Source organism: Prionailurus viverrinus, chromosome A2 (genome assembly GCF_022837055.1).
Source record: "Prionailurus viverrinus isolate Anna chromosome A2, UM_Priviv_1.0, whole genome shotgun sequence".
In the NCBI taxonomy this organism is placed as follows: Eukaryota; Metazoa; Chordata; class Mammalia; order Carnivora; family Felidae; genus Prionailurus; species Prionailurus viverrinus.
Genome location: NC_062562.1, coordinates 117563083 through 117583969, shown reverse-complemented (window position 1 = coordinate 117583969; position 20887 = coordinate 117563083). Strand labels below are relative to the sequence as shown.

Genomic DNA, 20887 nt, shown 5'->3' with positions numbered 1-20887 from the left:
TTCTCTCTCTCAAAAATAAATAAACATTAAAAAAATTTTTAAAAAAGACCTTTCCAAAAACTACTATACCACCACATTAGGTTTTCTACACTTATTTGAACTCTTCTTTAATAGAAAGACATAGAAGAGTGCCTTAGTACCAGACTGCCTGAGTTTGAATTATTCCGCTTACTAGCTGTGTGATCTTAGGCAAATTGCTTATTTTTGTTGTGCCTCAGTTTCCTCATCTGTTAAAGTGGAAGTAATTGTACCTTATTCATAGCAATGTGAGTGTATATATAAAACACTTAGTACAGTACTAGCACACAGTAAATGTTCAATATATGCCAGCCTTTGTTCTTATTACATATGAGGATGGATGTTCAGAACATTCTTTTTTTTTTTTAAGTTTATTTACTTTGAGACAGAGAAAGAAAGAGACAGAGAGAGAAAGAGAGACAGAGACAGAGAGTGAGCTGGGGAGGGGCACAGCAAGAGAGACAGAATCCCAAGCAGGCTCCACACTGCCAGCGTGGAACTCACAAACCTGACCCACAATCTATAGTCAGACACTTAACCGACTGAGCCACCCAGGCGCCCCAGAGCATTCTTTAATGTGGAACTTCTTACAGGACCAGAGGAGACCATGCTATATCTGATAAAGCTTATCAAACCACCACTAATACCTAAGAAGCTACATTCTTTAAAATGTTCTCTTTCAGTACCTTTTTGGTAAGCAAATACTAATTCTATTTCTTGATATTTAGGCAGGGAAAGCCCAAAACAAGTAGTACAGAAATGTATTTACTAAGCCTTCAGAGACCAAAAGACGACGTAGGAAAATTTAAACTTAAAAGTTATAACTTACCTAAGAATCCCTTTCGTTAACAAGAAAGGTACATTTCCATTGCCCCCTCATATTGCTGGCAACACTCGGGTTAGAGACTCATTCTTGCTCTGTGTGGCCCACATGCTGCTCATGAAGGGGAGCAAGAATTCAAGCAATGCTCTAATACACTAGCTAAAATATGCACCCTCATTCCTCTCTATCTCCTATCATCTTGTTTCTGTTTATTGCACCCCAAAATCCCATTCATAGAAAACTGTTATTGCTTATTCAGAATAACAGCACTCTTCCTGAAAATTTCAGGTAACCCTTACAGATATGAACTGCTTGATTTTCCAATGGATTCAAAGAAGAAAGCCTTGAATTGGCCAGGTCAGGGTGTATATTATGATGTAAGTATCTTTTAAATATGTGTTTAAAACAAAGCAAAAATGTTTTTACTCTATACATTTATGAAAACCCAAAAGATGGACTGTTTTATTTTCTATCTGCTTAAAAAAGTTGAGATTTTGACCATGATGCACATTTTTTGTGTGTGCGTTTCCTTAGCTGATTTCACATACTTTGGGCAGTAAAGTAACATTTCCACAATTACTAAAAAAAAGAAAAAATGCTCCCCACTGAAAGAAGGTGGAAGGCTGCATTTCACTCTCTGTGTATCCCCCAACCCTATTCTTATAATTCACAGCGTATTAAGTAACTCCAAATATACATAGGATAAATGAAAAATTCTCAGAAAGGTTTACAATTATTATCCCAACCGTTATATTTGTGTAGAATCAAAGATAAAAACAGCGGCCACTGTGTACTGAGAAACTGCTACACAATGACCATTCTGGATACAGTATATCACTTAGCCTTTGTAATAACTTAAAACGGTTAGTATCATCATCCCCATTTTATAGATGAGGAAACTGGGTCTCAGAGAGTTTGTGGCTATCTCATAATCATTGAACTCAAGCTTGTCGGACTCCACTCTCTGCTCTTAAGCTCGGTACCACGACTCCATGTGGGCAGGGAGAGAAAATTTTTAATCGTGAAGGAAAAGATCCGGACATTTGAAAACTATAATAGCCAACATTCATTGACCAATTAGTTTGTGAGAGGCAGTACCAAGTGTTTTCCATATATTATCTTCTTGCATTTAACAATCTATGAGGTAGGCAAGAAATAACTATGCAAGGCCAGAAACATTTGAATTTTAGTTGGGATAACCATTGTGGCAGGCCAGAGAGTGGTCACTGCGGTGTCACACAGTCATCTATGAAATACACAATTTCCTATTTGTTTTTTGTAAAGTTATACATCGGGAAAGATCCTTACAGAATCATCCATCATACTGGACCTCTTTAATTCTTTCAAGCAAAATCTATATCAGAGTATATGAAGAAATATGAGAAGTCATTCGAGAGACCATTCCGTCAATACATGTTCTTATGGCCAAAGTCTCCAGTTCAGTGGTTTAGTTTCTTCTTTTAATCTCCCTCACTTCCTCCTGCTCATGAAAATGCCACTGTCCTCATATCTCAGCCCTCTGCAACAATCTTGACTAGCTCTCCTTTACCTAAGTGTAAATTCCAAGGGTTAACTGAGCTCCGAAGACCCTTCGGAGTCTGGCCTTCCTTCCTTCCTGCAGCCCGGCTCAGCTCGCTGGTCCTTGAACAGGTGGATGGCCATCTCCCACTCTTGGAATGCTCTCCTTTCACGGCCTCTCTGCCTATGCAAAACCTGTTCATTCTTCAAGGCTCAGCTCAACTCTGGTTGTTTCTGCTGCAGAGCAGAAAGTGAACCAAATAAGGAGACCTGCATTCTAGTTATTCCTATACCTGCCATTTGTTCTCTTGGTAATATTAGCAATATCATTTCTGTTCTTTGAGTTTACATTAATAAAATATACCTGTATAATTTCACTAAAATCTGTCCAACAGACTTCACAGGATATGAGGATTATATGAAGGCTATAAAAGCACTTTGAAAAATGGAAAGTGCTATAATTTATAAGCATTATTACTCCAACAGAAGTGATTTCCCCTCTTCTGAGTTTCTACAATTATTATAACCAATAACTTTTTACACGTATTTTATATCTTATCAACTCAATTACAAGCTCTCTGAAAGTGGAATCTTTTATAATATCTATATTCCCCACAGCACTTTGTACGTAAATATTTTTGACTGATTTATCTGACTCTTCATCCAATGATTAATCCAACTTTCTTAATCTCTTCTAATCTTAATTTTCAATCTTTCAGTTATTCTTCTGGTTTATCCCTAATCCTAATCAAGTTTTGTACTTCGCTGGACAGAAAAATAAAATAAAAATAAATTTGATACTGGGCTTGAGAGCAGTTATCTCTTGACTCATCCATTTTTCCCCCTTTAGGATAATACCTATTCTTGTCCTCCTTGCGTTTCACCACTTCACTGGGGAGAGTGGCCAAGGGGTCTTCAACTTTATCTGCAATGTTCTATCTCTGTTAAAGGAGAATATTTTGTATAGTATTTACCTTTCCTGTTGTTAGAGCAGTGGTTCTCAACCTTGGCTGCACATTAGAATCACCTGGGGTGTTTTCAGAAATCCCAGTTCCCAGGCTGTACCCCACCCACATTATAATTGATTACATAATTATAATCAGCATTCTCTGAGGGTGGGAGGAGGCAGAGGGACACTAAGAACTTAAGTAATTCCAAGGGTGCCTCGGTGGCTCTGTCGGTTAAGCATCTGACTCTTGGTTTCAGCTCAGGTCATGATCTCCCGGCTTTGTGGGTTCGAGTCCCACATTGGGCTCTGTGCCACCAGTACAGAGCCTGCTTAGGATTCCCTGTCTCCCTCTCTCTACCCCTTCCTCACTTGTGTTGTCTCTGTCTCTCTCAAAATAAATAAATAAACTTACAAAAAATAACTTAACTAATTCCAGAAATATATCTCCTGGTTATAAAAAAGAAAACTTCCAGAAACCATATTTTAGTACTTTCTATCTAAGCTGATAAGACAACATGTATAACATTTTGTAAAGAGTACAAATTTTGGGGTGCCTAGCTGGCTCAACTGGTTGGGTGTCCAACTCTTGGTTTCAGCTCAGGCCATGATCTCATGGTTTGTAAGTTCAAGCCCCAATTCAGGCTCCATGCTAACAGCATGGAGCCTGCTTGGGATTCTCTCTTTCCCTTTCTCTCTCTGCCCCTCCTCTGCTCTGTCTGTCTCTCTCTCAAAAATAAATAAACTTAAAACAAAAAATTTTTTTAAAAGTATAAATTTTAAAGTGGCTCAGCTCCTGGTTCTAAAAATGTGTCAACTGTAGGGGTGCCTGGGTGGCTCAGTCAGTTAAGCACCCGACTTTGGCTCAGATCATGATCTCACGGTTTCTGAGCTCGAGCCTTGCTTCCGGCTCTGTGCTGACAGCTCAGAGCCTGGAGCCTACTTCAGATCCTGTGTCTCCCTCTCTCTCTGCCCCTCCCCTGTTCATGTTCTGTCTCTCTCTCCCTCTCAACAATAAATAAATAAATAAATAAATAAATAATAAACATTTAAAAGTAAAATAAAATTTTTATTTTTTTTTTAAATTTTTTTTTCAACGTTTATTTATTTTTGGGACAGAGAGAGACAGAGCATGAACGGGGGAGGGGCAGAGAGACAGGGAGACACAGAATCGGAAACAGGCTCCAGGCTCTGAGCCATCAGCCCAGAGCCTGACGCGGGGCTCGAACTCACGGACTGCGAGATCGTGACCTGGCTGAAGTCGGACGCTTAACTGACTGCGCCACCCAGGCGCCCCAAAAATAAAATAAAATTTTTAAAAAAGAAAAAGAAAAAATGAAATAATTTACCAATTGTATAACCCTTGATAATATATTTAATTCTTCAATACCCCAGTCACCTCATAGATAGAACAGGAATAATCATAAACTCTACCTCATAGGGTTGTCTTGAGAATGAAATGCATGTAAAAACACTCAGCACCATATTAGCAGAGAGTAAGCTTATAATAAGTGTAACCTTCTGTCAATGTTATTATTCCAATGATTACAAAACTTTGTTGACCTAGAACATTAAGAAATGGGTGGTCTTGGAAAGGGGAATATTCTAAATAAGAGTTTAACCTTTTAAAAATAAAGTTCTGGGCCTTAATTTTAACACTATTTTTTTTAATTTTTTTTTAAATTTTTTTTAAATTTTTTTAACGTTTATTTATTTTTGAGACAGAGAGAGACAGAGCATAAATGGGGGAGGGTCAGAGAGAGAGGGAGACACGGAATCTGAAACAGGCTCCAGGCTCTGAGTTGTCAGCACAGAGCCCTACGCGGGGCTCGAACTCACGGACTGCGAGATCATGACCCGAGCCGAAGTCGGACACCCGACCGACCGCCACCCAGGCGCCCCAATTTTAACACTATTTTAAATGTCATTTTGCTTTCATCCTTTTACATTCCATATATATGAAGCCTGTGCCCTCAAGAGTCACAGAAATCTAGGTACCTCTTTCCCACCCACTCCCCAGAGCCACCTTACCTTTTTATCTCTTTGGCCTGACCTAGTTTTCCCCACCAGAGTCACTAATCATTGCACTGCCCTTACTCTAGCCATGGTCTCTCCTCCTACCATTCTCTTTCCTCGGTAACCTCTTTTCAATGGCCATTTCTAGACATTATGCCAATCAGAACGTTCATTTTCCTTTCATAAATGGCAAACAGATAGGTTCAAATATTTGACTCTTCTGGACTGATTTTGTCTCTTCCTCAAATGGCCAAAGATCTTTTGTTCTATTTCTCAAGAGCCAAAGCATCTGGTCTTAGCTTTTGCAATATGAAAATATTCTTTGGGATAATATCTACCTTGTAATCATCTTTTGAGTAAGATAAAATATAATAACCACAGAGGTCAAGTGACATAAACTTCCCTAACCTTGGACTATCTGAAATATTTTAATGAACGATTTTAAAAGCCTAACGGAGCCTACTATCCATTATTCCTTATCTGTAAATATTTGGAAAGACCTTTGGCTTCTCTTGCAAAGAGGATCCACTTATATCATCCTTACAGAGGAATGTGGTTTCCTTCTTGAACCACCAGCCCTCTTTCTAATCTAAAGTGCCCATCCCCCTCCTAGAGATATATTTCTCATTCCTAGGACAGTTCCATCTCTATATTGAAAACTGGCCAAATCTTCACTTCAAATATCCCTGACTCTTTAAACTCTTCCAAAACACCACAGGTTACAATACAATTTCCCATTCCCTATTTTCTTCCTCTGTGCCCTTGCCTGCATTTTAGTAGATCACTGCTGTTACTTAAACTAGATTAAGACACAAGATTAATCCAGCCCCTCAGAACAATATTTGAAAAAAGTCCTTATTTCTAAGCTCGCTTTGCAAATAATTGTGAAGATAAAGAGAACAGAAAGGGTTTTCTTTAGCCCTGAATAAGCAAACCACATATTAGTTAAAGGTTTATAGAGGTGGTTATGGAATACTTGAGACAGTTTTCTAACAAGTGCCTTTTACCATGACTATTCTATATGTGGAAAATGGGGAGCACTCCAACCTCACAGAGTTGCTATAATCAGCATCACCCTTAGGTCCAGGAATTTTAGAAGGCCCCATGCCTTTAGAGCCCAGCTCTGTCCTTCCTCTGGCTATACCCCTCCCTATGGGACAGGATGTTTATGGGAACAAGACAATCTGTCCATCTAGAGCCCATGCTCCCCAGGCTCCCACCCCAGACTGATGTTACACTGCAGAATTCCCTAAAAAAATGGCTTTGAATGCAGTACTAGGGCCTTCATGAGGTCTCTTCCCCAGGTCCGTCCTCCCAGGGGTTGACAGTGCTCCAAGCCAATATCTACCACAGGGCCAAAGCAGTTGCCAAGTGATGGCTGTTTGCTGGAAGTAGAGGTAATAGGTATAATGGAGCTTGAACTTGAGGGCCAGGGTACCCTTATATATAAGGCACTTCACAATTTGGGATGGAATTGGGGGTAGGAAGAAAGCAGCAAGTGATGCTGAGGCCAGGGGCCAGCAGCTAGCTCTTTTTGAACCAGTGTCCCCACTGCAGTCTAATAAGTCTAAATTTGAACTTGGTCTTCCAAGTTGTCATGAAGGTATTTTGTCAAGGTAGGAAAATGGAACATATTTATTTAACAGCTTATTTGCTTGATTTATAAATTAAACTGTTTAGGAGCACCTGGGTGGCTCAGTCAGTTAAGTGGCCAACCCTTGATCTTTGCTCAGGTTATGATCTTGAGGTTCATGGGACTGAGCCTTGCACTGGGCTTCATGCTGGCAGCATGGAGCCTGCTTGGGATTCTCTCTCTCTATCTCTCTCTACCCTCCCTCCTACATGCACACATGTACATGCTCACTCTCTCTCTCTCAAAATAAATAAACTTAAAAATAAAATAAAATAAAATAAAATAAAATAAAATAAAATAAAGTAAAATGAAATAAAATAAAATGAAATAAAATAAAATGAAATGAAATAAAATAAAATAGACTAAAATAAAATAATTTAGACTAATGGAATGCAGGGTCTCAATATAGCCCCAGGACCTGCAAACGTTAAGGATAGGCTTTGTTCAGGACAAGTGCATAGTGTTCATGAAAGTTAATTCCATACTTTCCACCACCATCCATACCTCTGCTCTTGCTGTTCCTTTGGCCTCCCTATCTCTGCATGTCCTTCAAGGCCTATTTTCTGTGGTATGACATAACATGGGCTCTTGTCTCCTCCATTCTTCTCTGCTCCCCACCTTACTTTCCTGTTCAGTTAGAATCAATCTCTCCCTCCTCAGAACTTACCAATACTTCTTTCTTGACCTCTTTTATAACAGTTACTTTTCATCTTAGAGTCATTTATGTTCATTTCTTCTCTCCTCTTCTAGCCAATACATCCCTGGATGACTTGTTTCTGTTCCATCCTTGTTCCCTGCCACTACCTTGCATATATATGTGCTCAGTAAATATTTACTGAGTATGCTCAATCTGAGAAAAAGGTGAATTTCTAAATACCCAAAGAGACTTCAATGAACCTCATTCATTCATTCACTTTTACGTACACCTCCTTTTGAAAATACAAAATAAACTCCATTGTAAAGTTATACTGATCGAAGGAAAAATTTTATTTGAATTTAAATGACTTAAACTTCATCAGAAATCCATAAAATATATCAAATGGTGCCATTTCTGACAAGGAAAGAGAAGTGGGAGACACACAATTTTGGCTGAATTTAGCCAAAGGAGTACCTCAGAACACTTATCTCTAATAAAATTTTACTGGAGGTAGAGTATTCTCAGGGACATTTCTCCAAGGTTTATTATCAGATAGAGTCCCTGCTAAAGCAAAAAACTCATCATTCATGTGATAAAATACTGTGTTTAACTCTAAATATGGTTAAGTTGCAGAATATTAGTGATTAATGAAGAAAAAAATCATATCTGACTTCAGCCTAGAATTTCCTTTATGCTCCTTCTTGCTAAGATAGTGAATCAGCCCTATTCTACTAGATGGCATTAATAACAATAAACTTTGATGTTCATATTCTAGTTTCCTAAATGTGTTGGAAAGAACAAGCCAGTGTTCTACCCAAAACCTCCTAAAACCTTCGCTCCTAACACTTCTTTAAATTCGTGGGACCCGATTAACTCTCTAAAAGAAGCCAATATACAAAGAAATCTTGAGAGGTCCCACTGGATCACTTCATATGCTCATGATTTTACAGGTATGAGTTTACTTTAATACAAGTAAAAAGAAGAAAATTAGAATATTTGACAAATGCTGTTACAAGCTTGCATCTTCTAATATTTTCCCCTGTTTCTTAACCTGAATACTAATAGAAATTAGGGTGGGTAGTAAGCTTCTCTTAGCGGGAAACTGGGAGGTAAAACTGTTTTCAATTTATTCATTCTAATTATATTACAAAGGGAAATGGGTAAGTTTTTCTATAAACTGTCATTTAAGAGCCATCCTTCATGAACTCTAACAAAGTAATAAGATGTGATGTTTCCATTAAGGTCTGGGGCCCATGAGCCCCCTTGAACTGGATGATTACCATGAAAAGGAGAGAGCAGAGTTAACTGGACAGATAGGATTTGACCCAGAGCCTGTAAGTAATTGCAGTCAACTCGCAGTTACTTAGGGGGAAAGTATCCGAGTGTTAGGCCCCTTCTTGCTTTACCCACTTTTTATTTGCTTCATGAGTACTGGTGACCAAGCTAACAAAAGAAAAATCTAACTCATTATAGAAGTTAGTTTTGAATTGATCTGAACTGCTTTAAATACCTTTGCCCACTATTTCAAAGAACAAGCGAGGTTTCTTTTCCTATTCCCAGTGCTGGTGTTTTGAGGGTTTGTTTTTTTGTTTTTTTTTTTAAGTTTATTTATTTTGAGAGAGAGAAAGAGCATGAGAGTGCATGAACAGGGGAGGGACAGAGAGAGAGAAGGAGAGAGAGAGAATCCCAAGCAGGCCTGCAGTGTCAGTGCAACCAATGCAGGCCTCAAACTCATGAACTGTGAGATCATAACCTGAGCCGAAATCAAGAGTTGAGAGGCTTAACCAACTGAGCCATCCAGGCGCCCACTGAAATTCTGTTTAAAAAACAGATTTTCTACTATGCTACTGTTGCTAAAATTTAAAAAGGAATAGGTTTACAAATGCTTACCCTTTAATGAGATTCTTAATAATTCTATGAATGTTTATATACTTGTATATCTTGTACATTACCACTGCTTTTGAAGAGATAAAGCCTGATATTCACAATTGAGAGTTGGCTAAATTGCAATTGGAAGCCAATAAATTCTCTGCAAATATCAATACAAATTTCTTAATTGATTATGTGAAATGGCCTGAAAGAAATGATCAAGCCCGTTAGTGACAGAAATTATAGTCTGTTGGATTATTTATATATACATGAAATAAAATAATTTAACAATAGACATATATGCTGTTTTATTTGGGGCCTAGATTTTATCCTCTAAAGCTACACGGTTTTTAAAACAAAATTAGTATTTCCGAAGATATAAACCATAGAACTTAGACTGAACTGAACACATTTATTTTACATTAGCTTTGGTATTTCCCAAGGTGATAAAAAAAATCATAACACCTGAAATAGTTATACAGACTGTGCTTTATCATTCACTGAAGGGTTTTTTTACTTTTCACTTGCAACAAATATTCTCTAAGGCTAGAAAGCACTATACATGTACTACAACATTGTCAAGTGTGTTCATCAGCTATCCAGGTTTCCACAGATTTGACGCTGTAGAGTCCAGCCCTTCAGGAAGCAGTTTTATCATTTTTACAAAGAAATACATGTACAGTTATATAAAGAATGTCTGCCAAGTATATTATATGCAAAATTATTGTGCAAGTAAACCATCAACTAAATTTTTATTAATAATAAGATAAAATATGCCTAAAATAAAGTTTAAAAGTTTTAGGGGTGCCTGGGTGGCTCACTCAGTCGGTTGTTTCCAGCTTGGTTTCAGCTCGGGTCACGATCTCACAGTTCATGGGTTTGATCTTCGCATCAGGTTCCAAACTAACAGCACAGAGCCTGTTTGAGATTCCCTCTCCCTGTCTCACTCTCTGTCTCTCTCTCCCCCCATCCACTCTCTGCCCCTCCCCCACTTGTGCATGCATGCATGTTCTCTCTCTCTCAAAATAAATAACTTTAAAAAAATAAATGAAATAAGTTTTAGTGCCTCTTTCTGGTTTCTGACTAAGACATGAATAACAGACTCTGGGAAGGCATGTTTTAGTGGTAATAAGTGTATGAAGTATTTTGTTACAGTAGAATGAAATAAAGATACTAAAAACTGCTTCTTGCATAAAGGGGTCCTGTCCAAGGAGGATATGATATACCCCACACTTTTTTGTTTATGACAAATTTAACAAAGTATTTTAAAGAGCTGGGGTTTCTTCTAGTATCTACTGAAACCTAACTAGCTAAAGGTTATAACAGATTTGTTAATAATAGATGGAAATTCCTCCAACTCTGAGAAAATTAGGATCCAAAAAGACACTCCTAACTCCGTTTTGTTTTCTATATCCAAACTCGAGTTACTGTTTTCTCACCATTCTCATTTTTATTGCCTCTGCTATCAATTCCATTATCACCATCCATCCATTCTGTTAGTTTTTCTTCAACATACTATCTTAAAAATCTTGACAGTTATGGAACGTTGAAATAATTTCACAACTAACATCCATGCACCCGCCACCGAGATTCTACCATCGGCATTTTGCTATACTTACTTTATCACATAATCTATCCATCTTTCCATCTCTTCAGCCACCCATCAATACACTTTATTATGTTTTATGCATTTGAGAGAAACTGCAGACACTAGGATACTTCATCCTTAAACAATCAGCATGCATATCATTAAACAGAGTTCAATCTGTTGCAGCTTTTAAGGCAAAATACACATTCAATGAAATTGTACATATTTTAAGTGCATGTTCACTGAGTTCTGACAAACGCATACACCTTTGTAACCCAAACACCTATCAATACATTAAATATTACCATCATTCCAGAAAGTTTCCTTATGCCCATTTCTTTTTTTTTTTTTTTGTCAACGTTTATTTATTTTTTTGGGACAGAGAGAGACAGAGCATGAACGGGGGAGGGGCAGAGAGAGAGGGAGACACAGAATCGGAAACTGGCTCCAGGCTCTGAGCCATCAGCCCAGAGCCCGACGCGGGGCTCGAACTCACGGACCGCGAGATCGTGACCTGGCTGAAGTCGGACGCTTAACCGACTGCGCCACCCAGGCGCCCCTCCTCATGCCCATTTCTAATCAACTCCTCCCTCTTATTCCTATACCCCCACCGACATATATCTATTACTAAACTTGTAAATACACTACTTTTGCAGTTACCAGACATGATTCATAATATCTGTAAAATATCTCAAAAAGCACAGATAGAACAAGCCCCCTGCAGACTGCTGTTTAAGCACAGCACATCACTGGTCTCAGCATCACCCAAGATGTTTGTTACAAAAGCAGATTCCTGGAGCACCTGGGTGGCTCAGTCAGTGAAGCATCTGACTCTTGGTTTCGGCTCAGGTCATGATCTCACAGTTCATGAGTTCAAGCCCCACATCCTGCAGTGTGAAGCCTGCTTAGGATACTCTCTCTCTCCTTTTCTCTCTGCCCCTCACCCTGCTTGTGCTCTCTTGTTCTCTCTCTCTCAATAAGTAAATAAACTTAAAAAAAAAAAAAAAAGCAGATTCCTGAGCTCCACTGCAGAATCACAGTCTCTGAATCACAGTCTCAAGTGGATCAAGCTTAGGAATCTCATTTTCCCCAGCTCCAAAGCTGATTCTGATTCAACCGAGGTTTAAGAACCCTTGCATTGGAAAGCTTTCACTGAAATTTAAATAACCACACATAACCTTCAACATCATCTGTTGGGGATGGCAGAAATTCTGCTCAAGTGATTCTTTTATATCTTTGAACATTTGAAAGCAAAGAGTTCCTACACAGAGGAATTTTTCCATAGCCAAGTGAAAATATCCCCTTTCCCTATCAGCAAAAACCAGTAGAAGAGAAAAACATGTGTTTATTAGGACCCAAATGTCAATGTCTGTAAATAAATAAATAAATAAGCAAGCAAACATTGCAATGTGCACTCCTACACCCATTCTACATTTACTCAGTGAAACGGGTACAAATTTGACCTGCCGTTTGTGGTGATACCCTTACAATGCCAGATTTATTAACTGATTTTCTCCTTTTTATCCCACCACTACAGCAAGAAAAATTCCATCCTGTCTTAAAACCTCCAAGACCCCTAGCAGGACGAATTGCTCGACTGATGCAGAACCGACGGCCTCTGGAGGCTGTTGTCCAGCAGAGACCACATTCCTGTCCAGATTGTACCCCTAGAGTTTTGTGTAATTTTCATACCTTTGTACCCAGTTCTACAGAAATGATGGCACTTAGTGATAACACACTGGCAGGTGTCACCCATAAAAAACAGGAAATTGAAGACAAGATTAAGGAAGAACAAAGTTTGCTATCTACCTATGCATCCCCACCTTGTTACCCAACAAGAGATCTGACTAACGTTTGCGACATAAAAATATCTCCAAAAATCACAGATACTAAGAAGATAAAAGATTTGTACTGGAGACAGCTGGCATTAAAACCCCAACCTATACCTTGCTATAGCCCAAACCATTACATTCAGTATGAGCATCTAAAACCTGCCATACGTGACCCGTGTACTATGTGTCAAAACTCTGTTAGCTTTAGTAAGCCTACTACTTTAGAAAGTAAACCAGACTTGGAAGCTTTTGATTTTGAACATTTTTTAAGTAAGCCAGAAGAAAGGCTGACCTTGAACACAGCAAACAATGAGGAGACAAGACCCATTCTGGGTTGGATTCCTAGAGCTGGAGTGGCCAAGCCTCAGACTGACCTGCTAGGGCTTAAGAACTCTTTTTCAAAAACTGGTGCACAAAAACGTTTCCATAAATCAATTCTAGAAGACCATAAAGACCTCAGGGATAAGGAGCATTCAGGGATGAAACACCAATTCTATGGCTATAATTCCTATTATTTCTATAATTGAGATTTTCATCCTTTCCTTCAAAACCCAGCCTCTTGCAAGAAAAGTAAAAATTTAACAGAATTTCTTCCATGTTGTTGGATTCTGTTTTCTAGAAAAGCCATAATGACCTTGTTATGAAGTTTATGTTTTCAGGAATTTTACGTTAGGATCTAGTCAGAGGAACCCATAAAAAGGGGATGTTCTTACTTCCTGAAAAGTTTAACAATTCAGCAATAAAATATTAGAACCAGAAAATTTTATAGTCTTTAATCTCATTTTCAAATTATACTCCAAGGTAATTTTCCAAAATCATGAAAAACAATGTGTATGACAAAGTTTACATCATTGTTTTCCAGAAATGAGTATTTCAAATTCATATGCCCAGTAATTGACAGATGTCTATACAAACTATAGTACCTTAATAAAATAAATATGTGAACATTGTCCCCTTTTGTAAATGTTTGTACAAACTAACATCAAATACAAAAGACAAAATTCAAATGCCCAGTGAATTGAGAGATGGGCAGCTCTATAAACTACATTACCTTAATAAATTAAATATATGGGCCCTTTTTTTTTACGTAAACGTGGACAAATTAAGTCAGTAGAAAAAACGAAACCCAAAATGCCTTGCATGCACACATTCAAAGTTGGATGTTTCTTTTCCATTAACCTTCTGATAGAGAAACATAACCAATTTTTTTACGCAGGAAAAAAATTTTATTGTGAAGGTCTAGCAGTGGCTTTAATTAGTAACTGGTGAGTTAATTGTGGCAAGGAAGGAAGGCATCTTAGTCTACTTGGGCTGCTAAAACAAAACACCATAAACTAGGTGGCTTATAAACAACATTTGTTACTCACAGTGCTAGAGGCTAGAAGTCTAAGGTTATATAGCACTGGTAGATTTGGTGAATGGGAAGGGTCTGTTTCTTCCCTGCAGCCATCTTCTCACTATAACCTCACATGGTGTAAGGGGCAGGGGATCTCTCCGGGGCCTCCTTTATGAGGGCACTAATCCCATTCATGAGGGCTGTCTTCATGAACGAATCACCTCCTAAAGGTCCCATCTTCTAATAAACCTTAGGCTTTCAACACATGAAATTTGGGGGGACATAAACATGGACACCATAGCAAATGGCTTGATATCAATTATTCTAAAGCCAAATATCATTTTTGGAAGGTGTCTACCAAGAGGCTAGCTAACTGTCAAATGCAAGCCAACTCATTTAATGTGCCAACAGGCACATTTTAGACATTGTTTATCATGAAAGTTCATAAGGAATTTCTATGAGTGTTTTGTTGAGATGTCTTTTAATTTTTATATTTCATGATCATGTCATTTAATTACACCTCCTTTCAAACTTTCTGGACTAGGGGTGCCTGGGTGGGTCATTTGGTTAAATGTCTGACTCTTTCTTTCTTTTTTTTTTTTTTTTTTTTTTTTTTTTACTGTTTATTTGAGAGAAAGAGAGAGCGCGCATGCATGCAAGTGTGCACAAGCAGGGGAGGGGGAGAGGGAGAGGGAGAGAAAGAATCCCAAGCAGGCTCCACACTCAGCACTAAGCATGGAGCCCAACTCTGGGCTCAATCCCATGACTGTGAGATCATGACCTGAGCTGAAATCAAGAGTCAGATGCCCAACTGACTGAGCCACCCAGGTACCCCTGAACAATGTTCCTTTATATTCAACCACATATTTATCTATTTTGTTGCTCTTTATTTTTTCTCTTCATCTTTGATCTCTTTATCTGTAATCATTCTCCTTTTGTATAAAGAACACCCTTTAGAATTTCCTTCATTGTGGATATGCTGGTGACAAACTCAGTTTTTGTTTGAAATGTCTTTCTTTCCTAAGAGATATTTTGCCAGATGAAGAATTTAATTTGACAGCTACTTTCTTCCAGTATATTGAAGATATCCGTATACAGTTCCCTGAGTTCCACTGTAGCTGTAGAGAACTCAGTGGTCAGTCTAAGAGTTCTTAGAATGTCAGTGTTTTTCTCATTTTGCTTTTACACTGTTACCGTATTTCTTTTTTTACTGTATTAGTAATCACTGGAATTCTTGAACTATGGATTGATATCTTTCACTCAAATATAGTTTCTATCCCATTTTCTCTTCTCTCCTTCTGGGACTCCACTTAAAAGTACATTATACAGGGGCACCTGGGTGGCTTAGTCAGTTAAGCATCTGACTTCAGCTCAGGTCATGGTTCATGGGTTCAAGCCCTGTGTTTGGCTCTGTGCTGACAGCTCAAACCCTGGAGCCTGCTTCAAATTCTGTGTCTCCCTCTCTGTCTGCCACTTCCCTGCTCCTGTTCTATCTCACTCTCAAAATAAATAAATATTAAAATTCTTTTTAAACAGTACATTATACGTTATCTTGGTATCTTCTTCATTTTGATTATTTTTCAGTTCTAAAGTTTCTATTTGACAGGTTGTTCAAATCTGCCATTTTATTTTATATATATACTTTCTAGTTCCCTTCTAAAATATTCAAGCCTGGCTTTTATGTTTAGAACACAAATATTTTACAGTCTGATAATTTTAAAATCTGGAATCCCTATGACCTTGTTCTTGCTTCTGCTAGTTCTCACTCATATCATGGAGTTAAAAATTATCTTTCTTTCTTTGCTGAACACTTTAAAAACTTTATTTGTAAGGGTGCCTGGGTGGCTCAGCCAGTTAAGCTTCTGACTCTTGGTTTCAGCTCAGGTCATGATCTCACAGTTCGTACATTCAAGCCCCACACCAGCCTCTGGAGAGCCTGCTTGGGATTCTCTCTCTGCCCTCTCCTCTCTCTCTCCCTCCCCTCCCTCTCTCTCAAAAATAAACATACATTAAAAATAAATAATTTGAGATTTAGGGTGACATTATAATCTTCCTTAATTTTCATTTGGTTCTGCCAGGTGCCTGAAGACAACAGAATTCCTTATTCCAAGTTCAAAATTTGAGGTATCCTTGGCCAACCACTAAAGTCGGGCTGCAGACCTTGTAGGATCAGTGTTTCTTCCAGTTCACCTTCATTTCCAGGCTGCAGGCCTTTGAAATGCTGACCTACAGCTAGGGTTGTTTACCAGGTACCAGGTTCGACAACCTCTGCAAGCCCTGAATTGATACTGTAGATATCAATTTTTTTTTTTTTTTTTTGAGAGAGAGAGAGAGTGCATGCAGGAGCAGGGGAGGGGCAGAGGGAAAGGGAAATAGAGAACCTTAAGCAGGCTCCATGCCCAGTACGTAGCCCTACACAGGGCTCCATCTCACGACTGTGAGATCATGACCTAAGCCAAAACCAAGAGTTGGACACTTAACCAACGGAGCCACCCAGATGCCCCAAGACACATACATTTTCTATATACAGATACAGATAGTGATATATCTAACGACTAATAGTGTATCCAATGATCCCTGCAGCCTAGTATTTACACCCTTTTGAAGGCTCCTTTTACATTGTACCAAAATCAATGACCAATAAAACAAGTATGTCACTTCTAAGATTTACAAAAGGTTATAAAGGACTGGCATCTACCTTAGCTTCTCTAGCTCAGTTTCTGGGAAGCAAGCTTCCATGGGGTAAGTGGTCCCATCCATAGGCCTCTAACCAAGAGCCAACAAGGAACTGAGGTCTGACAACCATATGAAGTGAATTGGAATTGAATTCTCCAGCCCTATTTGAGCCCTCGGATAACTGTATCTCTGTTCAACAGTGTGACTACAAATTCAGACTCTGAGCCATAGCCAAAACCCAAATAAGCTGCTTCCAGAGAAGCTGTAAGATAATAAATGTTCTGCTTATCATATTGTATGTAGTTTATTTCAATGACTATTATTTTTATTTCTACAAATCAGCTTTGGCTCTTTTTAAAATCGGCCTGGTTGTTTTGGATAGTCTCTTATTCATTGCAAATGCTTTTGTTCCCTGCTTTTGTCTACATATTTTAAATGTTATTTCATATTACACATTGTAAAGGTAAATAAAAATTATTTTGTTTTTAAAAGAAAATAAGACCATTTCTCTTCTTTCCCCCTTCTAGGAGTGTTTCCTATGAAAATCTAAAGGGCCAGAGTCCTCATTCTAGCCTTTAAGAGTATAAAAGAGTCTCTCAGAGGTCTGGGTTTTATGCTTTTTGGTAGGTAAACATGAAGGAAGGTAGAGTGTCACCTTGAAGCTTAATGTAAGCGTAACTATTTGTTTCTCAGGAAAATAAGTTTTATTATTCTTTTGGATGAGGACAACAAATGGCTACCCCAATTCCTGGTGAACTTAAGGTAAAAGAATGTGAAAAAAAACCCTCAACCAAGAAGGATCTGATCACAAACTGTGATAAGTTCTCCTATGGAAAAAGGGTCACCATTAATACAAATAATAAGCAATAATTGTGCTGCCCAAAAGGAAATAGGCTACTATTGATCCTAAAGCCTCATGTTCTATGCTAGCTAAAAACAGCATGGTATAAAAGGATTATAATTACTTTAGCTTAATTGTGTGAGATTTTATTCTGATTTAGTAGTTTCTTGTGGACTACATACGTACAACCACTTTATTGTGCTTACTCAACAGTGAACGAGTTTTCTTTCCTCATACGGTGATGTGAGGAGATATCTTTCTCAGTAAGATTTTTACTTCCCCAGTGACATCTAATAGTTCCAACACCTATGGTCATCTGTGGTGTAACTTTGCTCTTTGTTGTTTTTTCATAATGATCTCATGCTTGGCACTTCTTAAGAGTACGGGAATCCTGAGGGCCTGGGTTAAAATATTCCTCTGCAGATTTATGTTTTCTTCTGTGAGACACCAGAACATACTGCTCATCCACGACTACTGTATTAATTTTTCAGCGAGAGTTTCTCAGACCATGCAGGTAGGGTAAAATCAAACCTGCATGAGGGCTGACCCGTGGTTATGAATGCACAGAGGATACTTCTTCTTCTCACTCAGTACTTAAGGCCAAGCCGGACAAGACTAACCTGGTTCTTCCCTTTTCCAGGGAGATTGTATTTTATCCTTTAGGTTCAAGTGTTTCAGCATTATGCAGGGGACTCAGCCAACCTTACCTCTCCATCCCCCCTACTGTCACATTTTATGAGCTTTACTCTCATTCTGCTGAGCTGCTCCTAAAGCCTAAAGCTCTTTTACTTCAGCAAAAGTCCCTAAGGTGGTCCTAAAGTGAGCTTAAGCTTATCACATTCCTTTTCAGTGCCTGTTCCCCACGTCAGCCCTGCCTCCAACCAGGAGATTTCCCTTTCTTTCTTGCGACCTCGTATATGTTTTGATTTGGGGGAGGGTGGTATCTTATTAGATCTTTTTCATCAGGAGGGATTTTTAAAGTATGCCATCCATTCTACTGCTGGAAGGAAAAAGCTACGGCATTTGCTTTGTAATAGTTATACTCCTTACCAGCCACTAAACGGGATAAGAGGGAGATAGACTGAACAGATATAACATATGAATATAACAGAGAACAAGTGCAAAATATTGTTGTTCCCAACTAATTCTCTCAGGTATCCTGAGTAAACTGTAAATACTATGAGTCTCTTCCAAACCTAAATACATAAATATTATAACACATAATTTAAGGTATCTGCTTTACTACAGCAATGTGCCAAGTGTTTACTTTTGTTTTCTTTTTCCTCATCTTCCCATTACATTCAAAAACAAGGCTCTTTATCTACAATGTCCTTAATTAAAAGTACTAAGAACTTTGCTTTCCATTCTCCCCTTCATAGGAATTAATTTTAAATGACATCAATTCATTTAGCCAACTGATTTAATGCTACATCTATATGATCTGCGGTAGCAGCACAATATGCTCCATGAGTCAACTCTTCTACAAACAAAGACTAATAACTTCTGATGCCATGAACAAAACAGATTTTGAGAGGACTATACCTATTTAAGGACCACACATTCCTTGGAGGAATATGGGTGACGCTATCAGTACTTAGCTTCAAAAGAACAGGTGTTCTAAATTTGCAAGGTGTTGTTAAGTTTGGTCTTTTAAAAACTTGGTTAGCCATGGGGTGCCTGGCTGGCTCAACTTGTAGAGCATGCAGCTCCTGATCTCAAGGTTGTGAGTTCAAGCCCCATGTTGGGTGTAGACATTACTTAATAATAAAATCTTAAAAAAAAAAAAGATTATTTAAAATAAGTAAATAAATACTTGGTTAGCCAAATGATCCTACTTCAGGAGTAAACCTAAATGATCACTATCTTGGTCCCTTCCAAAAGCCACAAATGATCTTGAGTAAGTGTGACTTCTGCTGTTTCATAGCACACTTCTGGAGCAGTAGTGTGTGCAATTAGAGAGAGGGGGAACTGGAAGTCAGGACACAAAACAATAAAAAAAAAATCCAGTTCTACAGGGAGATGCGTGCTCTGGAGCAGAAATCACAGTATCAGTGGTTGGGAAGGAGTGTAAGGTAATCTAGCATCTATTGCTTAAATTGGGAGCAGGAAGATTGCTAGAATGTAAGCTCCACCAGAGAGTCCTCAATGATTTACACCAGGTACATAATATGCACTCAACAAACACATGACTGAATATGGCAGTGCTAGAATATGAGAAAGTTGGAAAAAAATCCTTCAGAACTCGGGGGCTGAATTAGAGGGCCACGGGAGTCCAGAAGAAATTTCCCAGTGATATAATTGAGCATGACAGGAAGGGGAGCTAGTTCGAAAGGAAAAGTATGATAACTGGAAACTGGGTTATCAAACCTGCATTTCTAATGTGACTCCAGCCCCGTATCTTATTTGAACATGACATGCAACCCTAGGTTAAATGAGATGCAAATCCGCCGTAGATTTCCAAGAATTCTCTAACCATGTAAAAATTGTTACTTCCTAATGTTGCCTGAACATCCTCCTTGTTCTGCACATGGACGCGAGGGAGAGACGGGTGTTGGCAGAGAGCAAACAGGCAGGTGACGGGCCAGAGCTACAATCTAGTTTTTGCCGCAGCTGCTGCACCTGCCCCATTCCTCGGTCTTGGGGCATCCATTAAGGGGATATCTGAAAGATGACTCAAAGTATCAGAATGGAGGCGAAACAAGAACACGTCAGGAGCTCGGGTCCAACTCTCATAACTCCGGTTCCAGGGTATTCTTTGTGGGTGCGGCTGGCGCCAGCCGTGGAACCACGACAGACGCTGGGTAAAGGTCGCCAGCTGAAAAGATGGTAGCCAGGAGACCTCTACGTACAACAGATTTGGGGCGTTCCCCTCTGGGCAGGCAAAACGCCCCCCTCAAGGCGCATTACGTCAACGAGCACAAGAGCAGTTACCTTAGCAGGATAACGCCCTCAGTCCACCACGCGACTCGGCTCCACCCTCCCCGGGGCACCCGCAGGCACACACAGGCCGAACGGTGACGTCAGCCCTTCCTGGCACCGCCTCGATGTCGTACTTCCAGTGGCCTGTCGTAATTGCCGGCAAGAGAGGCCTCGAGCAGAAGGGCACGCTCGCGGTACACCTTACCCTGCTAGCCGGCAAACGCGCAGGTCGTTG

General features: G+C 39.1%; 1 protein-coding gene and 1 long non-coding RNA gene across 5 annotated transcripts in view; one reads left to right on the top strand and one right to left on the bottom strand.

Moving 5' to 3' along the window:
- CA2H7orf31 (chromosome A2 C7orf31 homolog) overlaps nucleotides 1–13830 on the top strand; it is a 43744-nt gene extending 29914 nt beyond the window's left edge. For both annotated transcript variants that reach the window (XM_047849772.1, XM_047849771.1), the window contains 4 exons: nucleotides 1130–1218; nucleotides 8367–8541; nucleotides 8834–8925; nucleotides 12586–13830. In XM_047849772.1, the coding sequence (XP_047705728.1) occupies nucleotides 1130–1218; nucleotides 8367–8541; nucleotides 8834–8925; nucleotides 12586–13407 (1178 nt within the window). In that variant the 3' untranslated portion in view covers nucleotides 13408–13830. The remainder of the gene's footprint in view (nucleotides 1–1129; nucleotides 1219–8366; nucleotides 8542–8833; nucleotides 8926–12585) is intronic.
- Nucleotides 1–20769, bottom strand: part of LOC125160634 (uncharacterized) — a 56195-nt gene extending 35426 nt beyond the window's left edge. For all 3 annotated transcript variants that reach the window (XR_007150321.1, XR_007150319.1, XR_007150320.1), the window contains exon 1: nucleotides 20665–20769. This is a non-coding gene — a long non-coding RNA (uncharacterized LOC125160634). The remainder of the gene's footprint in view (nucleotides 1–20664) is intronic.
- Nucleotides 20770–20887: the final 118 nt, after the last annotated feature.